The sequence below is a fragment of the Kwoniella pini genome, chromosome 1 (assembly GCF_000512605.2).
Source record: "Kwoniella pini CBS 10737 chromosome 1, complete sequence".
In the NCBI taxonomy this organism is placed as follows: domain Eukaryota; kingdom Fungi; phylum Basidiomycota; class Tremellomycetes; order Tremellales; family Cryptococcaceae; genus Kwoniella; species Kwoniella pini.
Genome location: NC_091716.1, coordinates 2,517,197 through 2,535,455, shown reverse-complemented (window position 1 = coordinate 2,535,455; position 18,259 = coordinate 2,517,197). Strand labels below are relative to the sequence as shown.

Below are 18,259 nucleotides of genomic sequence, written 5' to 3'. Positions count from 1 at the left end.
ATAAACTAAGTAGTACAACTCGCAAAGCAGCTACGCTAATAATGAATTGAAATGCTGAATATCAAGAACAAACTTCTACTTCGTTGTACGAGTAATTCCGAATGCATAAATGCATAGATATTATACATATTCGAATTTTGCAATATAAGCAAATTTATGAATACCATTTGGTGTGAAAGTATAGAAAGAAGTAAAAATATTCATTATAATATCGACACGAACAAATATCAACCCAAGTTTCCATAGCGTTAAGTAGACAACACATATGTCGTCTAGATTTAAGCTTTAATTTCTGCTCGTTGATCGTGATCGTGGATTTCATGGTGAGAAGTTACACCTTTCTCCTCGTCATCGAAAGCCTTTTCCATCATAGCAGCTCTTTTAGCAATTTCAGCTTCTCTTTCTTCTTTGGTAACGGCACCGAAAATGATATCCATAGCTTCGAGAGAAGTACCAGAAGTTTCAGGTAAGAAGAGGAAAGCAAGGGTGAATGAAATCATGTTGATAGCGGCAAAGAAGAAGAAGATACCACCTTTAGGCATTTTGATAACCATAAGAGGAGTTGCTTTTGTTACTCCAAAGTTCCAAGCCCATTGAGTTGCAGCGGCAGTCATAAGACCAAAGTGTCGAGTTCTGTTATTGAAGATTTCGGAACAGATAACCCATGGGAGAGGACCAACTGAGAAACAATAAGGAATGACGAAGAGGTAAATACAGACGGCCATACCGATTGAAGCTGGAGCGACCGTTGTGGCATTGGGATTAGGCAAGTGAGTGTTGAAGATAGCTCCAACGATCCAAAGGAATAAACTCATAAGAGCAATACCGGTAAGAAGAGGCTTCTTTCTACCAAATCTGTCAACACCGAAGATGATGAAAAGAGAAGTGGCGACAATCTTGACGATACCATATACACCTGAAGCTAGAAGACCAGTCTTGGCACCCTTGAGACCAATCGATTGGAAAATTGAAGGTGCGTAGTAAGAAATGGAATTTTGACCTGACCATTGTTGAAGAGTGAAGATAACAAAGGCGATTACAAATCGAATAGGGTTACCCTTGGCACCGATTTCTCTCCAAGAAGCACCTGATGTAGCAGCTTCCTCTTCTCTAATAGCAGCGATGATTTCGGCGAATTCGAATTGAACGGCAGGGTCTGAAGCAGGTAATTTTCTGATCCAAGCAAGGTTTTTAAGAGCAAGTTCGTCCTTATGTTTGGTGGCCAACCATCGAGGAGATTCTTTCAAGATAGGCAAAAGCATAACCATGAATCCAACGGGAACAAGTTGGAAACCGATGGGAATTCGCCATTGGATAGCACCTCGATCAGGGTTCATGAATGTGACACCGTAGTTGATCCAGTAAGAGAAGGCGACACCAATGACGACTACGACTTGGAACATACCAGTGATTCGACCTCGAATCTAACCATAACAATCAGCGGTAATTCTCTGGAAGAGTGCGGTACGCCATGAAGATGACTTACCTCCTTGGGAGCGATTTCGGAAGCATAAGTAGGGCAGACCATGGACATAAGACCAACACCGAAACCAGCGACGAATCGACCTCCGTATACAAGACCAAGGGATGAAGAGGCAACAACTTGTAAGATAGCACCGAGGATGAAGATCCAGCATCCGACCATCAAAGACTACATATATACTAAATTAGTGAGGCCTCAGGTGCGAATCGCCACTTGCTGTACTCACCCATTTTCTACCCAAGTAGTCTTCAAGAGGGGCACCACCAATAGCACCGAAAAAGGCACCACCTTGTAAAATGGCGACGATGTTACCTTGAAGCTGGGCAATGTGTGTTTTGGAGCCAGAGATATGGAAATCTTTGGCGAAAGAAGGGAGAGCAATAACACCTCCACCTAAACCGGTATCGTATCCGAAGAGGAAAATACCCATGAAACCAACAGCTGCTAAACAGTAGGCTCTAGAATGAGCGTGCCATGGTCGATGTGTATCTGGGGCGAAGGAAGCTTCTTGAGCATCGTGGCGTCGTTCACTGGTAACTCTGTAAATGGGCAATCAAGCGCATTAATAATCTGAAACGAAAAAAGATCTGATAATTGATTGCCACTTACCCTAGAGCCATTGTGAAAGATAAATTCCTCTTATCTACTTATAAATAGTTGCGCTTGTTAATAATCAATAGCTTATTCACACAAAAGAGTGGATTATGGAGAGTTGGGCGAAAAAGGATGTTTGAATCGCGATCTTATATGTTGTTTTCTCCCAAAGGACAGGCTTGATCGAAAAAAGCAGTTGACAGGTCCAAACAGTATGACCTCCTCCACCCCCACGGGCCGACGGACCGCAGGGGGTCCAAGTGCTGTTAAGCTATGTGGGGGAAAGTTTCAGGCGATTTTGATCGTCATGAAGGCATAATATCCGAGCTGCAAACGATAGACATCGCTATTTAGACATATGAAATATATGAACTGCAATGCCGAGAGAACCGGGGGTTGTACCAATACTTCGCGCCTTTGCACAAAAACGGGCTAGACCAGAGCTATTGATGTTCATTAAGCAAGCATTAAGTTCCAGAAGAAGGAGGAATGGGAGAGTCAACTTCGTGAAAAAGAGATGTACCACATGACACCAAGAGTCCCAATTTAGGTACAATAGGTCTTGTATCAGGTACGTACTCCACAGAAACCCTTAACGGTCCGCAAATAACTCTCTCCCAAGTCTCACTGAATAAAGTTTTTCCCTTTCTCGATCATGAAGACACCCGGTAGGACAGAAATGAATAAGCGGGGTCTGAAAAGAATGTCTTAACGTTGATACTCGTCACCCCTCCACATTCTTACCGGGCCGCCATGGGTCGGGGACTAACTACCCTCAGCGCATTTCTTTCTTCGGCACAACTCAAGAAATACACGCTCGACTTTTCAACGTTTTCACGGAGGATTGGTCAGCTGGACGTGTTATTTCCATGCCGCCATGAAGGTGATGATTCCCTCTTTTGGGATCCGTTTTGGGACCCACGTAATTGACTGATGCAGTTTCAGGTTTGACTGCTACTGGAAGGCTCACTGATCGTTCAGGTTATGGTCTAAATAAGGATGCGGCCCGTAATATCAATTTGAAAAAAGGCCGCGCGTATCATAAACGGGCCGATTCTGTATCTCTGCGAATGCATCAGAAACACATCAAGGGTAATCAAGCTTGTCCTTGTACTAGTTGTACCTCTAAATCGCCTTTACCCCGAGCCAACATCAACTCGCCAGCCGCCAGCTTCTCTTTCTCCCGGATTTCATGCTCCTGTAAAACCTCTTCTAATCTCGCATCTATTTCCGAAGGCTTTTCTTCCCCACTCAGCTTGCTGAACAGCTCGACAGGGGTATGAGCCCTAGCTTCTAAAGCTTGATTCATATCCTGCTCGAAAGTGCCGGAGGCATCCCCATTGGGCTCGCTAAGATCTAACGGTGGGATATACGCAATACCACGTCTACTGGCTTTCTTTTGTCGAATCCTATATATACATTAGCTTAAACATGTAAGACAACTTTCTGAAGTTACATTTGAAAACCTACCTTTCCAATTCAGCAGCTCGATTCTCTTGCCATTCTTTCATTTCCTTTTCTAGCTTTTCTAATTCGGCTTTTTGCGAATCCGCCAATTCCAATTGAATGATATCGGACTTTGTGGGATATGCGCAACCTGCCGCTCGTAAAACGTCTGGAGCTTCCATATGATCTGAAGTATTAGTCATTCGATGAGCGAATTCACAATTCCATCCTGGTGATAGAATGAATTCTCCACCAAGTTGAGTGAGTGTACCGGGACTGGCGAGTGGCATACGGAAAAAGGCATTCTACAGTATCAAATGATTAGCAGCTGGAATAGTCCAGTCAATGACCGGCCGATAGACTTACGCCTAGACCATGTATTAGTTGTCCTGGCACAGCGCGTTGATGATAAGCGGCACGACCCTTGAACATGGGTCCGAAATCGTTCGTCATCTTGGTCATTCTGCGTTCAGGATTAGCTAGGCAGCTGGGACAGTGGGAGGTCGTACTCACCCTAATAGCTGGTATAACCTTCTAGGACCATCCACATATATCGGGAACGGACAATTGAACAACCTCTTATACGCCTTGATAATCTTCCAACTACCATTTGATATTATAATTACTCTTATTCCAGCTTTTTCCAATGCAACAGGATCGAGAAGGGATAATGAGGCGAAAGTGTAATCTTGACATTGTCCGCACCAGAAATGTCTAATAAAAAAAACCACTGTCTTTAAAATTTTTGATCCACTTGCTTCTTGACTTTTGATACTACCTGCTCCAGAATAAGTAGCTGATTTTTCCATCGCCGGAGATGCAAGTGGTGATTCAGTCTGTTTTGATTTTCCTTTATTTTGATAATCATCATGAAAAGTATTTGAATCATTAGGATATCTAGGGAAAAAATCTCCAAAACATTTAAGATTACCATTTTCATCTTTCAAAAAACAAGTTCCAGCTTCCCATAAATTCTTTTTTGATGGTATACGATCAACGCTAAATTCTTCTTCTTCCAATGAGGTACGTTTTTTACCTTCACCTGAAGTAGATTTCATGACTTTTTCTGTACTATCCCATCTAAACACGTTTGATTTGAATTTTGATCCAGAAGATCCACCATTCTTACTCATAGATACTGAGCCTGACATGGACGATGAGCGTGATTGACGTGAAGGTCCCGAACGTAACATGCCTAAAAGGTCTATACTCCTAGATGAAGTTGCATTTGTATCCACGGATCCTCTCATTTTCGGTGGCTTCGCGCCCGAGGATGAATATGAAGCTTGAGTTGTCATATCTTGACTGCCGGAGGGAGTAGGAGGGAGTGGTCTGTCGAGAGAAAGGGAGATCATACGAGCATTGAGAGCATCTTCCTTGTCCAGCCTTCTAAGTTGTCCTCTATTGCTCTCCATAGCTGAGGTTGGTCTCGTTTTGTCCACTGATCGCCTTCCACCAAATGTTCCTGCTGTGTCTGGTCTCACATTTTTCTTCTTCACAACTTTAACATCGGTTTCATCACCGCTAAATAAGGGAATAGAAGCTTTCGAACGAGATGGCGGCGGCGTTCCACCATTACTTTTATCGGATAGAGCTGTTGGACTCAGAGGGGCAGTGAATGTAGCTTTACCTGGTGGAGGAGGAGGAGTCTTGCCTTCCAATCTATTCGACACGTCAAGTACGGGAGTTATTCTACCATTGGACCCACTTCTCAGACTACTCGAAGCACTGTTATGCTTGCTATGTGTTCTAAGATGTGTAGCGGCGAATGGATGATCCGCAGGCAAAGATTGTTCTCTCTCTTCTGCATCTAGGTTCAAAAGTAAAGGTGGTACAGGTTTTCTTCTCAAAGAATGTGATCTTTGATGATTGAGTGAAGTCGATCTAGAAGGAATAGGTGTTGTTGTTGCCGCTGCAAGGGAATTTTGTGAGACAGGCACTTCTTCAGTATTTATATCTAAATCAGGTTGAGATGATCTCCGTCTTTCAGCTTGAGGAGGGAAATCTTTGACAGGTAATATCCTATTATCTTCGATTTTAGGTGTAGGTTGTTCAGGTAGCTTGCTATTTGTCTGAGTGAATAATGAACGAAAAGAAGACGACTGCGAAGTACCGCTAGAAGTGCGGTGCGTATTTTGCGGTCGCAATGGAGCGATAGGTGCCATCTTCTATTTTTTCAGTCTCTCTGTCTATAATGTGTTGAACGAGTGATTGTAAGCTGATATGGATCAATTTTGAGCGAAATTTATCAAGATACATTCGTTAAATTTACTCCAACCATCTGCACTCGTATACAATAACATTTCTCACCTATATTCTTTCTCTGCTAACGTCATGTTCCAAAATCTAGCCCAGGATCCGTAAAAGTAGCCTGTGACGCCGAGAATAAAAGGGTGATGTTCCTGAACTATTTGTAAAAGCTATTACCGAAGTTTTCTCCCCGTCTTACGACTGAAGCCTTAATTGTCCTAAAGTGCCAGAAGTAATCCCTTAATTCACTGAGGCGAAATACTCAGAAGGGTATATCGCAAATGATCGGTGATTGATAAACGGTATCGCAAGTACCTGTCTCTGTCGTCGATCATCACCGAATATACGTGCACGGACGGTTTAGTCAAAGCAGATCCTCGTAATCTGCCAGTAAATACTGGTTGACTGTCCCTTGTTCCTTGGTAATAAGTACCTTCTAGCAGGGAGGGCTTTAATTCAGGTGAATGTGGGACCTGGTCTCGGAGTAAATTAACCAAGTTTGTGATCCCCTGGTACTGCGATTGCGATTAGTCATCATCAGGATAAAGCGGATAACTATGCATTCGGAATATCGCAGCGAGAACAGCTGAACCTTTACAACCTAGTCACGCATACTCCAGCCCTTAAAGAAAAGTAAATCAGCATGTGATAGTACGCTACCATCCACGTTATGAATCTGACTCACTCCCCAATAACCACCTACACCAGGCTTACCAGGAATCCTACCATGTAACGGATATCCAGTTAACATTCCACCTAAACCATAATATCTTCTCCAAGAAGCAGCAGTATTATCTATCCCTGTACCTACACCCCATGCAAGTGGTGTACCCAATGGGTGAGGCATTCCCATGAGCTGGAATGAGAAATGAGAATAATGAGCTGAATCCACTAGGAAAAAAAGTAAGTCAAGACTCACTCCTGCACCATATCCTACATTTGGACCAACGAAACGAGTTTTGACAGCTGGAAAAATTCCTAATCTACCTCCTCCAGGGAGTGTCATAGTTGGAAAAGGGATTCTAGATTCTACTGTTCAGCGTACACCGGATTCGAGACGAACGTAAACTAACTCTTGGGGATTAACATATGGATGATGGATCTGGTGAGGAGCGATATTCATAGGCACTGGCTCAAAATTCTCAGTCGATCGCACATGAAGCGAAATATCGTTGACTCACTCTTGGCGGTAATTTATGCCTGACTAATTTGTCAGTATGATTGTTTCTTCAACTTGCTTGGATGACACATCGAAGATAGAATGCGAAATTTGTATCGAAGCCATACTGTACAGATCTACGATACTCAGAACGACTGCGAGCGTCTTTCAATATATGCGTACTCCTTTGTCCTTCGTGAAACATGGATTAATTCCTCAAAATTCAGAACCGGAGTACCTTTATCGATATTTCGGTCCTTTACCAAAGGCCGCCTTCTAAATTGTCAGAAGATGAGCAATCAACGGAACGGCGTGGTAATATCAGGATCCCAAATTCTGCATATGATTGTGTACATAGCTCCAGGCATTGATGTAAACTATCATGTATTTAAATGAGAAGACGTATTACTTCCTAATAAAGCCCGTCTGACTTCTCGATTGAAGGCTTCGTCAATGCTCCATTACGCTACCATCCGATTATCTACCATCCGAATGTTTCGTTGTGTACCTATTTAAGAGGTGTTACTAATGTCTAGGAATTAATGCAGATGGGAAACGTACTGTGACGCCGCCAATATCCTTTCTGTCTTTACTGGGTATACTTCTGCTTGCCAAATTAGCACCATCTATTAACCTTCTAGGCTACATATCACGCTCGTATATCAGCTGAAAAGCTTTCGAGTGATTCACAGAAGACTTACTCCGCAGACGCCGACAATCAAACCGTATTTACCACTACCCGCATTGCTCAGATTATCTCTCCTGGTTCTGTACACTCCTTCTCTTACTACAGTTGGCAAATCAGGTCGTTGAGTAATAAATTGTATATTTCCTTGTATGACCGATTCTTTTCGAAGAGATCTTGAGATATATATAGTTATTTGAGGTTTAAAGGAAGTTTCGTATGCTCTGGTGTGAAGATCTGCCAAATGGTTGATGAGGGGTACAGCATGTTCTTTTGATCCCATAATGTTGTATTTAGCTATGAGATGCGTCGTGTTGATATAAGAGAAAAGAACTCACCATAGCTTTTAACGGTCCGTACCAGATGAACAGTACTTGCTCGTAAATGACCTTCTTCAGCTTTCTTAATCACATCTTCGAACATGCCTAAAGCATAGGATATCCCACTACCTCCTGCGATAAGCATAATACCAGAGTAGCTTGAAAAGATTGTGGAACAAGGTCCACCCTATCATTTAAACCAATTCTATCAGCGCGACCCAAACTTTATAAGATAAACTGGACTTACATAAGGACCCTCTACTAAAACCTTACAATTTCTTCCTAAAACCTCTTCAACTGATTCTAATTGTTGTAAATCACGCTTATCATCTTCTTTTGCGAAATCAATTTTATCCATACTTTCGTTTCTCTTGATATTTCCTTGAAGACCAAGTTGAAGTATTCCACCTTTAGAAGCGAAATCGTATAAATCCCTTGTCCAACCACCTGATTTTTTGATAATCAATATCAATTCTCCTCCTTCTGCTGAACTAATTGTAAATGGATGATTTTCTAACCATGCCATACCACCCATTTCTTGCATAGCTGGAATTCTAATGAATACATGTTGTCCTGCTCTCCATCCTGATCTGAGTGGTAAAACAATTTGAATTGAGCCTGAAGAAGGATCAGAGGTCGGGGCAGGTAGAGCGATAATTTTAGCAGGAACAATATGAGTCTTGAACAAAAGTCGAAGAATTAGATCTTTGGCATAGAGTAGCATGCAGATTGTACTAGACCAGCTTTAAGGGTAAGCAGTCTGAGGCTTATTTTTCCAAAGTTCAAAACAGACTTACGCGAATAAACCGGTATATGGTTTATGGAAACTTAAAGCGATAACAGCAGTGACGAAGCCAATCCAATGAGAAATCCAAAATAGCCCGTACATTCTCTTTCGAACGATTGGAATTGATGTCAAGCCAATAAAGGCGAAAGCTGCCCAAGCTACTATACCAGCCATAATAAATGGTGTCTGAGATGCTTCGGAGACATGAGCGATCCCGCCCTTGTGCAGCCATTTGGCGACTGTATTCATTCAGTCAGCTCATGTCCAGCGTATCAATGGGAAGATAAAACATACGGTATCCTCCAGCGTGAAAAGTCGCTGCGATACTGTGCATATGTCCCGATCAGTTTCGCATATGTAGTGAGAATGAAACAAGATTGCGAACCTACAAGATACACCTTCCAACGAAACTGCGAATTACTTGGTTGCTCAACAGCATTCGTCGGTACAGTGAAAACAAGGATAGACTAACCGATGGAGAAAATTCAATTTTTCATATCCTTTACCAACCAAATATCCAATCCAATTCACTTTACCAGCAAGTAAAAACACGACTGGAAGCTGATATGGAAAAATCAGTCAGTATTATTTTCGCCCATCGAACAAAACCTCAGATTCACTTGATTGGTAGCCACGAAGCCTGATCTAACAGGTGCTTTGACAATGCTACGAGGATTCACAATTCATTATTAATCAATCTATATGATGCCTACAAAACGATGTTAGATGACTTACTCGTTATTGTAGAACAAGCCTAAAGCAGTCAATGCGGCCCATATAGAGCATAAAAAGATTTGGCCAATAGTATAACCGATGTATGGTACAGTAGTATCAATCCAACTTCCTCCAGGTAAAATAGAAGTAATTGATGGAAAATGTTTAGGAGGGTTTGATTTACGAATTAGCCTTTCAGAAGAAGGAGAAGGATATGTATTAAAACTTCTTAAAGGAGTAGCTGTAGTTGGAGTTTGATATATTGGAGAAGGATAAATCGGAGATTCAGCTCCAGCTCCAGCTCCAGCTCCAGCTCCAGCGCCAGCGCCAGATCCTGGTCCATATTTTTCAACAAAAGTTGAAGCTCTAGATCTTGATTTAGGTGTAATTGGAGTTTGAGCCAAAGCAATTCCATAACCATTTACAACATTAGGTGAAGGACTAGGTAATTTTGAAGATAATTTAATTCCATTAAAAAGTTCTCCACCATTTTTATTTGATATCCATCTAATTACTAATTTTGGAATATTAAATAAGATGAAAAATCCAAATAAGATTAAAGCTAGAATAAGAATGAATATAGGTGGTTCTTCATGAGGATTAGAAAGAATTTCGAAAGGATGTTCAGCATCAACTCCACCCCAAGCTGCTCTGCCTACCAAGGTTGAGCTAGTAGTAGAAGTGTTGGTCATATTGAACTTTTACTTTATTGGCCTGCAATATGATAAGTACGCTTGGTGAGCAACGAGCCTAAGACTTATGGATATCAATAAGCTCTCTAAATGCTTCAATGAAGTAATGATTCGGTGTGGTGAATTGAAAGGTATTTGGAAAGGGTGGGATTAACGATTGATTTCAATTTCATCTTAATATCACCTATTGATATATATACAAACTGCCCCTTCGTATCTCCCTTATCTTGCAGATCATCATTTAGTAAATCAATCTTAAATCTGAATCTGAATCTAGACCTCAGAAAGGACAAGTGAAAGTAAAAGTAAAAGAGCGTTCCTCAATTTTTGATAATTAACGATCAATTCATAGTCAGATACCATTATCTCGGTTTATTCTTTGTGTGGATGGCGTTATCTATAACTGATTGAAACCGAGGAACCGAGGTCAAAGAGTCAATTTCCAATTGCGCAAAGTCCGGCTCCTTTTCGTAAGTGTATGTCCTATTTTGAAATGATCAACTACAAGGGTAATATTTTAGAGTATTGTATCAAGTGTCGATTTGCAGAGAAAAGATGACAATCGCCAAGCATTGTCGACAAAATATTGATAGTCAAGGGGATAATTGGATCTAAATTGGTGTATAAGGTCCTGTCCTTTATCATGTACACAATTTTATCGTTCCTGAAATCATCTGTAACGTTTTTTTCAAGGAGTCCAATTTAGATTCTCGGAGATCGGATGGCGAGATCATTTTAACAGGTCTCAGTATGATATTGAGCTTTGGATTGCGCCAAGATTTAAGTCGTAATCAAAATGTGAGAGATGCTAGTGGAGATGTCAATTGTGTGTGATAGTGTTGTCTGTGTGTGTCCATGTGGTTATCGAATTCCTCACACAAACAAGCCAGATCAAGCAATCAACTCACTCGCGCTAAGACAGTGTAGCTCTCGCACCATTGTCTGAAGTGTCTCCCTTCCATACCATCTTGGCCATTGTTGAACGTTTCAAAGGGTTTCCGTAAGTTGGATATGCGATCTAAAGTCAGTACGAAGGGCACCAATATCTAGCCACAATTATCGCCGCTAAAGGCGATCATTTATCTCTACATTTCTTTTCAGAACCCCTTTGGGAGATCACTTTCGCGTTATATCATTTTCATAGCATGTATTGAATGCTATGATCCCCATGCAGATTCTCTTTTTTCCCTCTCTCCACCTACAACCCCTCCTCCCGGTTGATTTCGTCTATTTTCCCTAAATCCACCTGTTCCACTCCAATGATTCCTTTCTCCCCTTTCTCTTTCCGGTCGTTCCCCACGTTCACCTCGATCTGACCTGTCGACATTATGTTTGTCATGTATGTAATTATGATGCGAATGATGTTGTCTTGGATGTTGTTGATGATGATTATTATTGTTACTATGATGTTCATTTTGATGTTCGTTGATTGCATTGATAGGGTTGACATTGTTGAAAGCTGGTTTTGAAGTCGCTTCCAGGAATATTCTGTTGGCTCGGTATTCGCAGCTTGTCGTAGATGGTAGGCTGAGTAAAGTAAGGATTTTCTCCCTGTAGTTAAAACGAGTAGTCAGCGCCCGCCTTGAATGCTTTTTTTGCTCCACTGCCGTAGAAGTCACACTCCTCGCTTCACTATCTTCCAGACCGCCACTTCCTACACTCTTCGACTCTCCACACCCCATCTTTGAGGCGTAGTCCCCGTCGCCTCCAGCCCTGGATAACTGATTATGCCATAGACTCACTTTAATGCCCCGCTTCTAACGCTATCGCTTTCCTCCTCCACCCATACACTCAGAATATCCTCAGTTTGCCTCACGCTCAACACGCATCCTACAACATTATCCGATTCATCAAATTGATCCCCTATAAGTGCTAAAAGGAGGTTTTCGAACAAGAGAGGTGTGATAGGGTGTACTAATCGAATAGTGAACTTCCCACCGCTGACATCAACATGTCAGCTTTACAGTTTTTGGTATTCATTAGACGAAACTTACTCCCTCATCTCCTCCCATACTCCAGGTCTTCCTATCCTACTCACAAACACTAAAATATCCGTTACGGGTGGTAATTCATTTGGCGGTGTTATGTGAGAATAAAGATGAAGAAACGATTCAATCTGTTTTGTTTAGTTTGATCTGTTAACAAAGGTCTGCCCGCCGGAAGGTTCGCTAAGAACAAGAGCAATGATGACTTACGGATCCGAAAGTCGCTACTTTCCTAATCTCTTTCTCATATTCTACCTTAGCGCCTGGCGGTCGATGGACATAGGATATTGACCAGCTACATTGATTGTTAAGCGATGTAAGCAACAATTTGTGTAGCATATATGAGAAGAGCTCACTCTTGCCGTAATGGGTGTCTACCAGAAGCTGTGTTAGAAGTATTTTGAGCTGATTTTCCTACACTTAATGATAATCTTGCTGAACCTGATAAGGATGTAGTACGTTTGGTAGGTACGTTTCCTTGGGCCATTATAAGATATCGGATTTTAGTATGATATGTAATGTAGTCCGGGAATTGCGACACTTGGTGACAGAGCAGAACGAAAGGTTAAATGAGAACTCAGGAAGTAAGGGAAACTCGTCTCTAGTTGAAGGTGCAAGGTGACTGTAGAAAAGATTGTCGAGCTTCGGTCGAAGGGTTTGCTGTTTTGGTTGGATGTGCGTTTCTATTCTGATCGGAAATTCAAATTGGCAAGTCTGATTTTAGGTTGTGATTAGTCCAAGCACAGCTGAATAACAAATGAAGTATCTGTATGTAAATTGTAAGTGCTTTTTGAGAAATTCGAGGTTTGTTAAAATAATGATGATCTTTTCGACATTTCGACATTTTTGCGATATTCCATGACTTCGGATTAATCTAAAATTTAGGCTCGCGAATGTGAATGTGATATTTTTTGACTCGCCTAAAGAATTGACATGTTTTTTCGCATTAACTTAGTTAGTTGACGTCATGACCATCATTATTCGGTAACTGAATTTTCCAGTCTGCGCATCAGTGAATGTTACATGCTGTGTGTCTTAAAAGTTATTTTGAGACCATCGTTAAAGAGGAAAGATGCATTCTGATAAGGACTAAATAATCAAATCAACTATTTTATTCATCTGAGAACACTCTTATCAACTATTCAATTGCCAATCGTAAATCTCTGTTACTGTCCGTCCATCTCATCTATTCACAAATAACCAGTCAACATGTCTTACCACGCCACTGCACCTACACTTCAGGCTCAACCATCTATCGAGCAACCATACGTCGCGAAACAACCTGCTGCTAAGACTATGATGAGTATGTTGACACTTCTCAATATGGCTGTAGAACGCAGAGATGTTGATAGTCGTTCTTAACAGATGCAACATCAGCGAATACACAAGTGAGCAATCAACAAGAGCCTTTGCGATTAAGAGGTGGATGTCCAGGTCATTTATGTGGTCTTCGTGAGTAGTATATCGTCAAGTCTGGACATTATTACTATAACTTGACTAACTCTTGCATTCTGACTGCGCTTGATAGCTATCCTTCCTTGCAGGTGAGCACAATCACTGTCATTTTGTTCAGTCGCAAACATATGTGAAGCTGATAATTCAACTTTTCTGTAGATGTGATATTTGCATCATTCCTATTCCATGCTGTTAAAGCATCATAACATACATCATATGTACACTACTATGTTATAAGATCCTCGGTACTATATACACGACACTGTAGCTCTAATTTACGAATGTATTGCCTTTCCATATAGAATTCTCAATTACACCAAATGGTTCCATCTATACCGCCTTCTATCTCTCAGAATCTCCATAGCTTGCTCCTTCAGCTTGAACTGTTTCGAAACCATCTTGATCGACCAAAGCAGAACTATCATCGCCAAATCCGTCCCTGTGTTTTTCATGTCCCATTTTGAGGAATTGTCTTCTACCTTGACTATCGAATCTACTGTAAAACCACTTTTCACCTTTCAAATAGCTCAAAACCTCCCCCTTTACCTCTGTATCAACCATGGAATCACCGCATGTACATTTCGAATATAATAACTTTTCTGGTATAGCTTTGTCAGTGAACCTTAAGGCTTGCGACTTGGTTTTGTATGTACAATTGCTCGTATTTAATGCGTAAGCTTGCCAATGATTATCTCCAACTCCCAAGGAATCGCCAAAGGTTTTTCTTTTGACATCAAAGGGTTTCATCAAATTTACGAGTGAATTGGTATGTGGATTAAGTAAATCGATTTCACCTTCTGAGCGAAAAGTTCCGTTATAAGACTTGGACGGGTCTGAAGTAGCAGAAGCGGCCAACAAAGTCTCATTGACAAATGTTGTAGCTGACGTGACAGCTTCAGACTTTGTTACAGCTTTGAAGATATCTGTACCCTTGTTGATGGTATCACTCAGACTAAGATTTGATACCTTCTCTCTCAGAGGTCCTGGGATCCATGATGAAAATGCTGAAGAGGTAGGAGTTAATGGTTTACCATTAGGCGATGACCTTGAACGATCAAATGGTTCTAGCCTAAGGTATTTGTCTTCACTCATATTATATAGCACTAAATTTGAGTGACAGATTAATGATTTAAAAGGGATTTGTGAATGAATACTCAGATATATATATCAACAAGTCCAGCGCTATATATGTAGCTCAGCGAATAGAACGGCATTTCAATAATGCAGAACCAATCTGTAACGCATAATGTACTTGCTTTGTGTAATGACGCTTCCCGAGTCCAGACTCAAGGATGACTCATAGAATGAAAGGATTGTTGATTTTTTCGACTCGACTCCTAAACTTGGAAATACCTAATTTCGACAAATGACTTTGCTTAGAAGCAAGAAGTTTGAACTCCATGATCGAGGCCTTCGCTCTTTGGTTGTTATGATCCAAGACTGAGAAGAAAATTTGATGTGAAAGTACAGTCTATATATGTCAGTATATTGACCAGGAAAAGGTGAGTCTAGAATTACAACCTCCGGAACTCAGATTCGAGCCCAAGCTTGCCTTGGTGATTCCATCTGTGTTAATCAAGGATTGACCTTAGTAATGAGTGTACCCAAATGAATAAACACATCTTTCTCAAAGCGATCGTTGCAACCTGAACTACACTGATACCCTAAAACCTCAAATGCATAAAACATCTCTCCCTTAGTAAACGAAAGCAAGAATCTTTCCACCAACGTGCTTGTTTCTAGCTTCTTGGTGGTCCATGATACCGGCAGAGGTGGTAAGGATGATTTTACCGAAAGATCTGGCAGGGAGAAGGAGGGCAACCCATTGTTCGACTTCAAACTGTGGTAAGCTTTGTAATTATCAATATATCAGGATAACACTTACTGGCGTCGACAGCGATGTTGAATCTTGGGGAGATAACACCACATTTGTTCAATCGACCGTTAAGTTGAATGACAACTTTTCCACCTCGGTGGTCATCGATGATCTCGAATTCACCAATGTAACCTGAATTGAGAAAAACATGAATCAGATTAGCAATCTATTGTATCGTAGCCGCACTTTGAATTGATGTCCACCTCTCCAAATTATATAACGAATGCTTCTTGATCCTGGCCGTGCGGCCTCGAATCTCACATTCGTCAAACAAGTATGAAGAAAGAATGATTGATATTCCGGAGACTTAAAGCCTCGCCTCGGTAGGAAGAGCGTGTGGAGGCAGTTATACTCCGGGTAAAATGATAGAATGGTTAATAAGAAAGGTATAAACTCACCGTGTTTTTGCATAACGGAAAGCACCTTGATGACTACCTTGGAAGAAGGTCTGATGAGAACTTGTCTCTTTCCTCGTCTTTCGGCATTGACGATGTTGTTCTATTAATTATACCCAAACAAATCAGCATTTCCTCATCCTTCCTTTATATCTATTTTAACTAAAAATTCCAAAGAAGGATCCACGTACAAGGGCATCGTTTAAAACTGAAGCTCGAACCATTTTGAATTGATTTTAGGTTTTTTTTTGTTTGGTTTTTCTGTTGAGAAAGAAGGGATTTATATAAGCTGAAAAGGGCTTTTGCTAACTCAGTGCGGGTGTGTCCTTACTTAGACAGCCGTATAGAGTATTCGGTGAGCAAAAGGGCTTTTTTTTTGGAGGTTAGAATAATAACAAATAAGCGTTTCTTTTTTGATTAATGTTGAAATTCGGTCGTATGCATGTAGCGACAAAGTGTAATTTGGCAAGATTCACCATGAAGTCCCGGAGTTTCGTGTTCCAAAAAGATAAATTCCCGATGTGGCACTAGTACTGGTTACAAGGAATCGTATAAACACGCGAAAGACACGTGCTGATTAGCCGGCCTTGAGCCAAGTTCAGAAAGTTAATGTTATTGTACTATTTTGCTCTATATTGTCAAGTTCACCCATCATTCAGTAAACAAGACCGGCCGTTCAGGAGACAGCTCAACCAACATTCTGTCAATGAACTGACTGAATTAACGAGAGGCCATTAAAATGTCTTTAGCTACAGCTAAAAACGCTACGGCCGGACCTTCGAAACCCAAATCACAAGCAGTCAAGACGGTCGCAGTCGATTCCGGTAAAACCATTCGAGCTCAATCAAAAAAGGACAAGGCGAAGTCCAATGTGAACAATGCAGGGCAAGAACAAGTAGATAGAGCTGGAATGAGTAAAGAGGTTGTCAAAGCTGTTTTGGCGAGTCCTTTGACTGTTTCTTGGTATGTTTCAAAAGGTTATATGTGTTTTGGGAACCGGTTGAGCTGACTTATGTACAAAATAATAGGCCAAACATACCAAGACATTTGCAAAACGCCACTTTACATGCTTTGAAAGAGCTCATACCCTCGAATATAGCCGATTATCACGTATCTAGAGCAAGATGTCATCAACGAGAAAAGCGCTCTCGAAGGCGGATTTTACGGAAATCGGACAACGCAGAAAAAAGCAATATTGTGGATAGTACGGAAAACTTAGAAGCTTCGGAAGGTGATAAGGATACGGAGGAACACTCAGAAGTGGGAAAGAAACGAACATCCGGTCCTTCACCACCTGAGCCGGCTACCAAAAGATCCCGTCTTGAAGTGGACACAGCAAGAGAAATAGACAGACCTTTGAAACCTGAAATTCTTTCTCACATGGTTTTGGGAATCAATGAAGTTTTGAAAACTCTGGAATCGCAAATCTCATCTTTAAGAATGAGGTTGATGATAATGGGAGATGCTTTGAACGGAAAGATCACATCGACGTTGATCAAATCAAATCAGAAAAGTCACTTATTACCAACTGCACCTAGATCACCTTCATCTTCACCTGAGCCTGAGGAAGTGAAGAAAAGTGAGACCAATAGTCAGAATGACATCAAAATTCTGGAATACATCATTGTACCTTTGCTGTCGATCAATCCACAGTCTTTAGTATCGCCAATACCTCAGTACTGCGCCACATATAATGCGTTGGTATATCAACATCAGCACTTGAGCAAAATATGCAGAACACGTTTGAAATCTAGTGAAGTGGAAGACGTCATAGGAGAAGCAATGGAAGAAGTACGAGTTGTACCCCTTGGAGCGGTGGAAAAGGAAATAACAGAATTGGTGGGATTGCGTAGAGTAGCCTGTCTTGGTATAAGAGTAAGTCTCTGCCGGTTGCCAGTGTAATTCTTTTCTTCATTTATCGCTCCTCTTCGTCACATCGGTTCTCTCTATCCAATTATCCGTTTGCATAGCTTTCTGACTGTTTCTCGTGTCTCAACCGCAGGGCTCTCATCCGTCAGTATCGTTGATTCGAAACCTCTTACCAAAAAGCGTTTTACATCCACCCAGACATTCAATCACACTTCCTATCCCTACATCTTCACTCAATATTCACAACTCAAACTCGAATAACATCGCTACCACTCAGAAAAGTAAACCTCTTATACCTGGTGTACACTATGCCGATCTCCATATCAAAGGGATCAAGACTAAAATACCTGTTGACAATGCTGCTAGGAAAGCGAAAAGATTGGAGGAAGTCAGGAAGAAAAGGGTCGAAGCTAAGTTGAAGAAGAAGGAAGCGAACGAGAAAGCGAAAAAACGATGATGTGTTGGGTCAACCAGCGCCATGACAACATTTACGGTTCAAGCAATATGCATAGGCTTTTCAGTCGTTATCTTTCAGATCCTATCTAATGG

The 18,259-nt window shown here is 41.3% G+C and overlaps 9 protein-coding genes across 9 annotated transcripts; 2 read left to right on the top strand and 7 right to left on the bottom strand.

Moving 5' to 3' along the window:
• Positions 1 to 278: 278 nt before the first annotated feature.
• I206_100967 (uncharacterized protein) lies at positions 279 to 2,103 on the bottom strand (the record flags this gene model as incomplete). Its single annotated transcript, XM_019152139.1, has 4 exons — positions 279 to 1,424; positions 1,487 to 1,651; positions 1,710 to 2,022; positions 2,093 to 2,103. The coding sequence occupies 4 exons, from the start codon at positions 2,101 to 2,103 to the stop codon at positions 279 to 281; spliced, it is 1,635 nt and encodes a 544-aa protein (XP_019014277.1).
• A 1,070-nt stretch (positions 2,104 to 3,173) lies between these two features.
• Positions 3,174 to 5,688, bottom strand: I206_100966 (uncharacterized protein; the record flags this gene model as incomplete). The annotated part of the gene is made up of 4 exons (XM_019152140.1): positions 3,174 to 3,486; positions 3,548 to 3,828; positions 3,890 to 3,986; positions 4,037 to 5,688. 4 exons carry the CDS (start codon positions 5,686 to 5,688, stop codon positions 3,174 to 3,176), a joined length of 2,343 nt encoding a protein of 780 aa, XP_019014278.1.
• A 686-nt stretch (positions 5,689 to 6,374) lies between these two features.
• Positions 6,375 to 6,896, bottom strand: I206_100965 (uncharacterized protein; the record flags this gene model as incomplete). Its single annotated transcript, XM_019152141.2, has 4 exons — positions 6,375 to 6,395; positions 6,459 to 6,629; positions 6,693 to 6,795; positions 6,847 to 6,896. The coding sequence occupies 4 exons, from the start codon at positions 6,894 to 6,896 to the stop codon at positions 6,375 to 6,377; spliced, it is 345 nt and encodes a 114-aa protein (XP_019014279.2).
• Positions 6,897 to 7,413: 517 nt separating this feature from the next.
• On the bottom strand, positions 7,414 to 10,130 carry I206_100964 (uncharacterized protein; the record flags this gene model as incomplete). The annotated part of the gene is made up of 11 exons (XM_070202304.1): positions 7,414 to 7,440; positions 7,494 to 7,574; positions 7,634 to 7,887; positions 7,956 to 8,124; positions 8,185 to 8,671; positions 8,735 to 8,963; positions 9,019 to 9,050; positions 9,114 to 9,134; positions 9,197 to 9,285; positions 9,345 to 9,390; positions 9,460 to 10,130. 11 exons carry the CDS (start codon positions 10,128 to 10,130, stop codon positions 7,414 to 7,416), a joined length of 2,106 nt encoding a protein of 701 aa, XP_070058405.1.
• Positions 10,131 to 11,287: 1,157 nt separating this feature from the next.
• I206_100963 (uncharacterized protein) lies at positions 11,288 to 12,602 on the bottom strand (the record flags this gene model as incomplete). The annotated part of the gene is made up of 5 exons (XM_019152143.1): positions 11,288 to 11,681; positions 11,873 to 12,070; positions 12,125 to 12,246; positions 12,326 to 12,410; positions 12,472 to 12,602. The coding sequence occupies 5 exons, from the start codon at positions 12,600 to 12,602 to the stop codon at positions 11,288 to 11,290; spliced, it is 930 nt and encodes a 309-aa protein (XP_019014281.1).
• A 722-nt stretch (positions 12,603 to 13,324) lies between these two features.
• I206_100962 (uncharacterized protein) lies at positions 13,325 to 13,766 on the top strand (the record flags this gene model as incomplete). Its single annotated transcript, XM_070202303.1, has 4 exons — positions 13,325 to 13,418; positions 13,481 to 13,567; positions 13,644 to 13,659; positions 13,730 to 13,766. The coding sequence occupies 4 exons, from the start codon at positions 13,325 to 13,327 to the stop codon at positions 13,764 to 13,766; spliced, it is 234 nt and encodes a 77-aa protein (XP_070058404.1).
• Positions 13,767 to 13,912: 146 nt separating this feature from the next.
• On the bottom strand, positions 13,913 to 14,662 carry I206_100961 (uncharacterized protein; the record flags this gene model as incomplete). The annotated part of the gene is made up of 1 exon (XM_019152145.1): positions 13,913 to 14,662. One exon carries the CDS (start codon positions 14,660 to 14,662, stop codon positions 13,913 to 13,915), a length of 750 nt encoding a protein of 249 aa, XP_019014283.1.
• Positions 14,663 to 15,266: 604 nt separating this feature from the next.
• On the bottom strand, positions 15,267 to 16,065 carry I206_100960 (40S ribosomal protein uS8; the record flags this gene model as incomplete). The annotated part of the gene is made up of 4 exons (XM_019152146.1): positions 15,267 to 15,403; positions 15,456 to 15,578; positions 15,845 to 15,944; positions 16,033 to 16,065. 4 exons carry the CDS (start codon positions 16,063 to 16,065, stop codon positions 15,267 to 15,269), a joined length of 393 nt encoding a protein of 130 aa, XP_019014284.1.
• A 515-nt stretch (positions 16,066 to 16,580) lies between these two features.
• On the top strand, positions 16,581 to 18,167 carry I206_100959 (uncharacterized protein; the record flags this gene model as incomplete). Its single annotated transcript, XM_019152147.1, has 3 exons — positions 16,581 to 16,804; positions 16,870 to 17,716; positions 17,844 to 18,167. The coding sequence occupies 3 exons, from the start codon at positions 16,581 to 16,583 to the stop codon at positions 18,165 to 18,167; spliced, it is 1,395 nt and encodes a 464-aa protein (XP_019014285.1).
• Between the last annotated feature and the right edge of the window lie 92 nt (positions 18,168 to 18,259).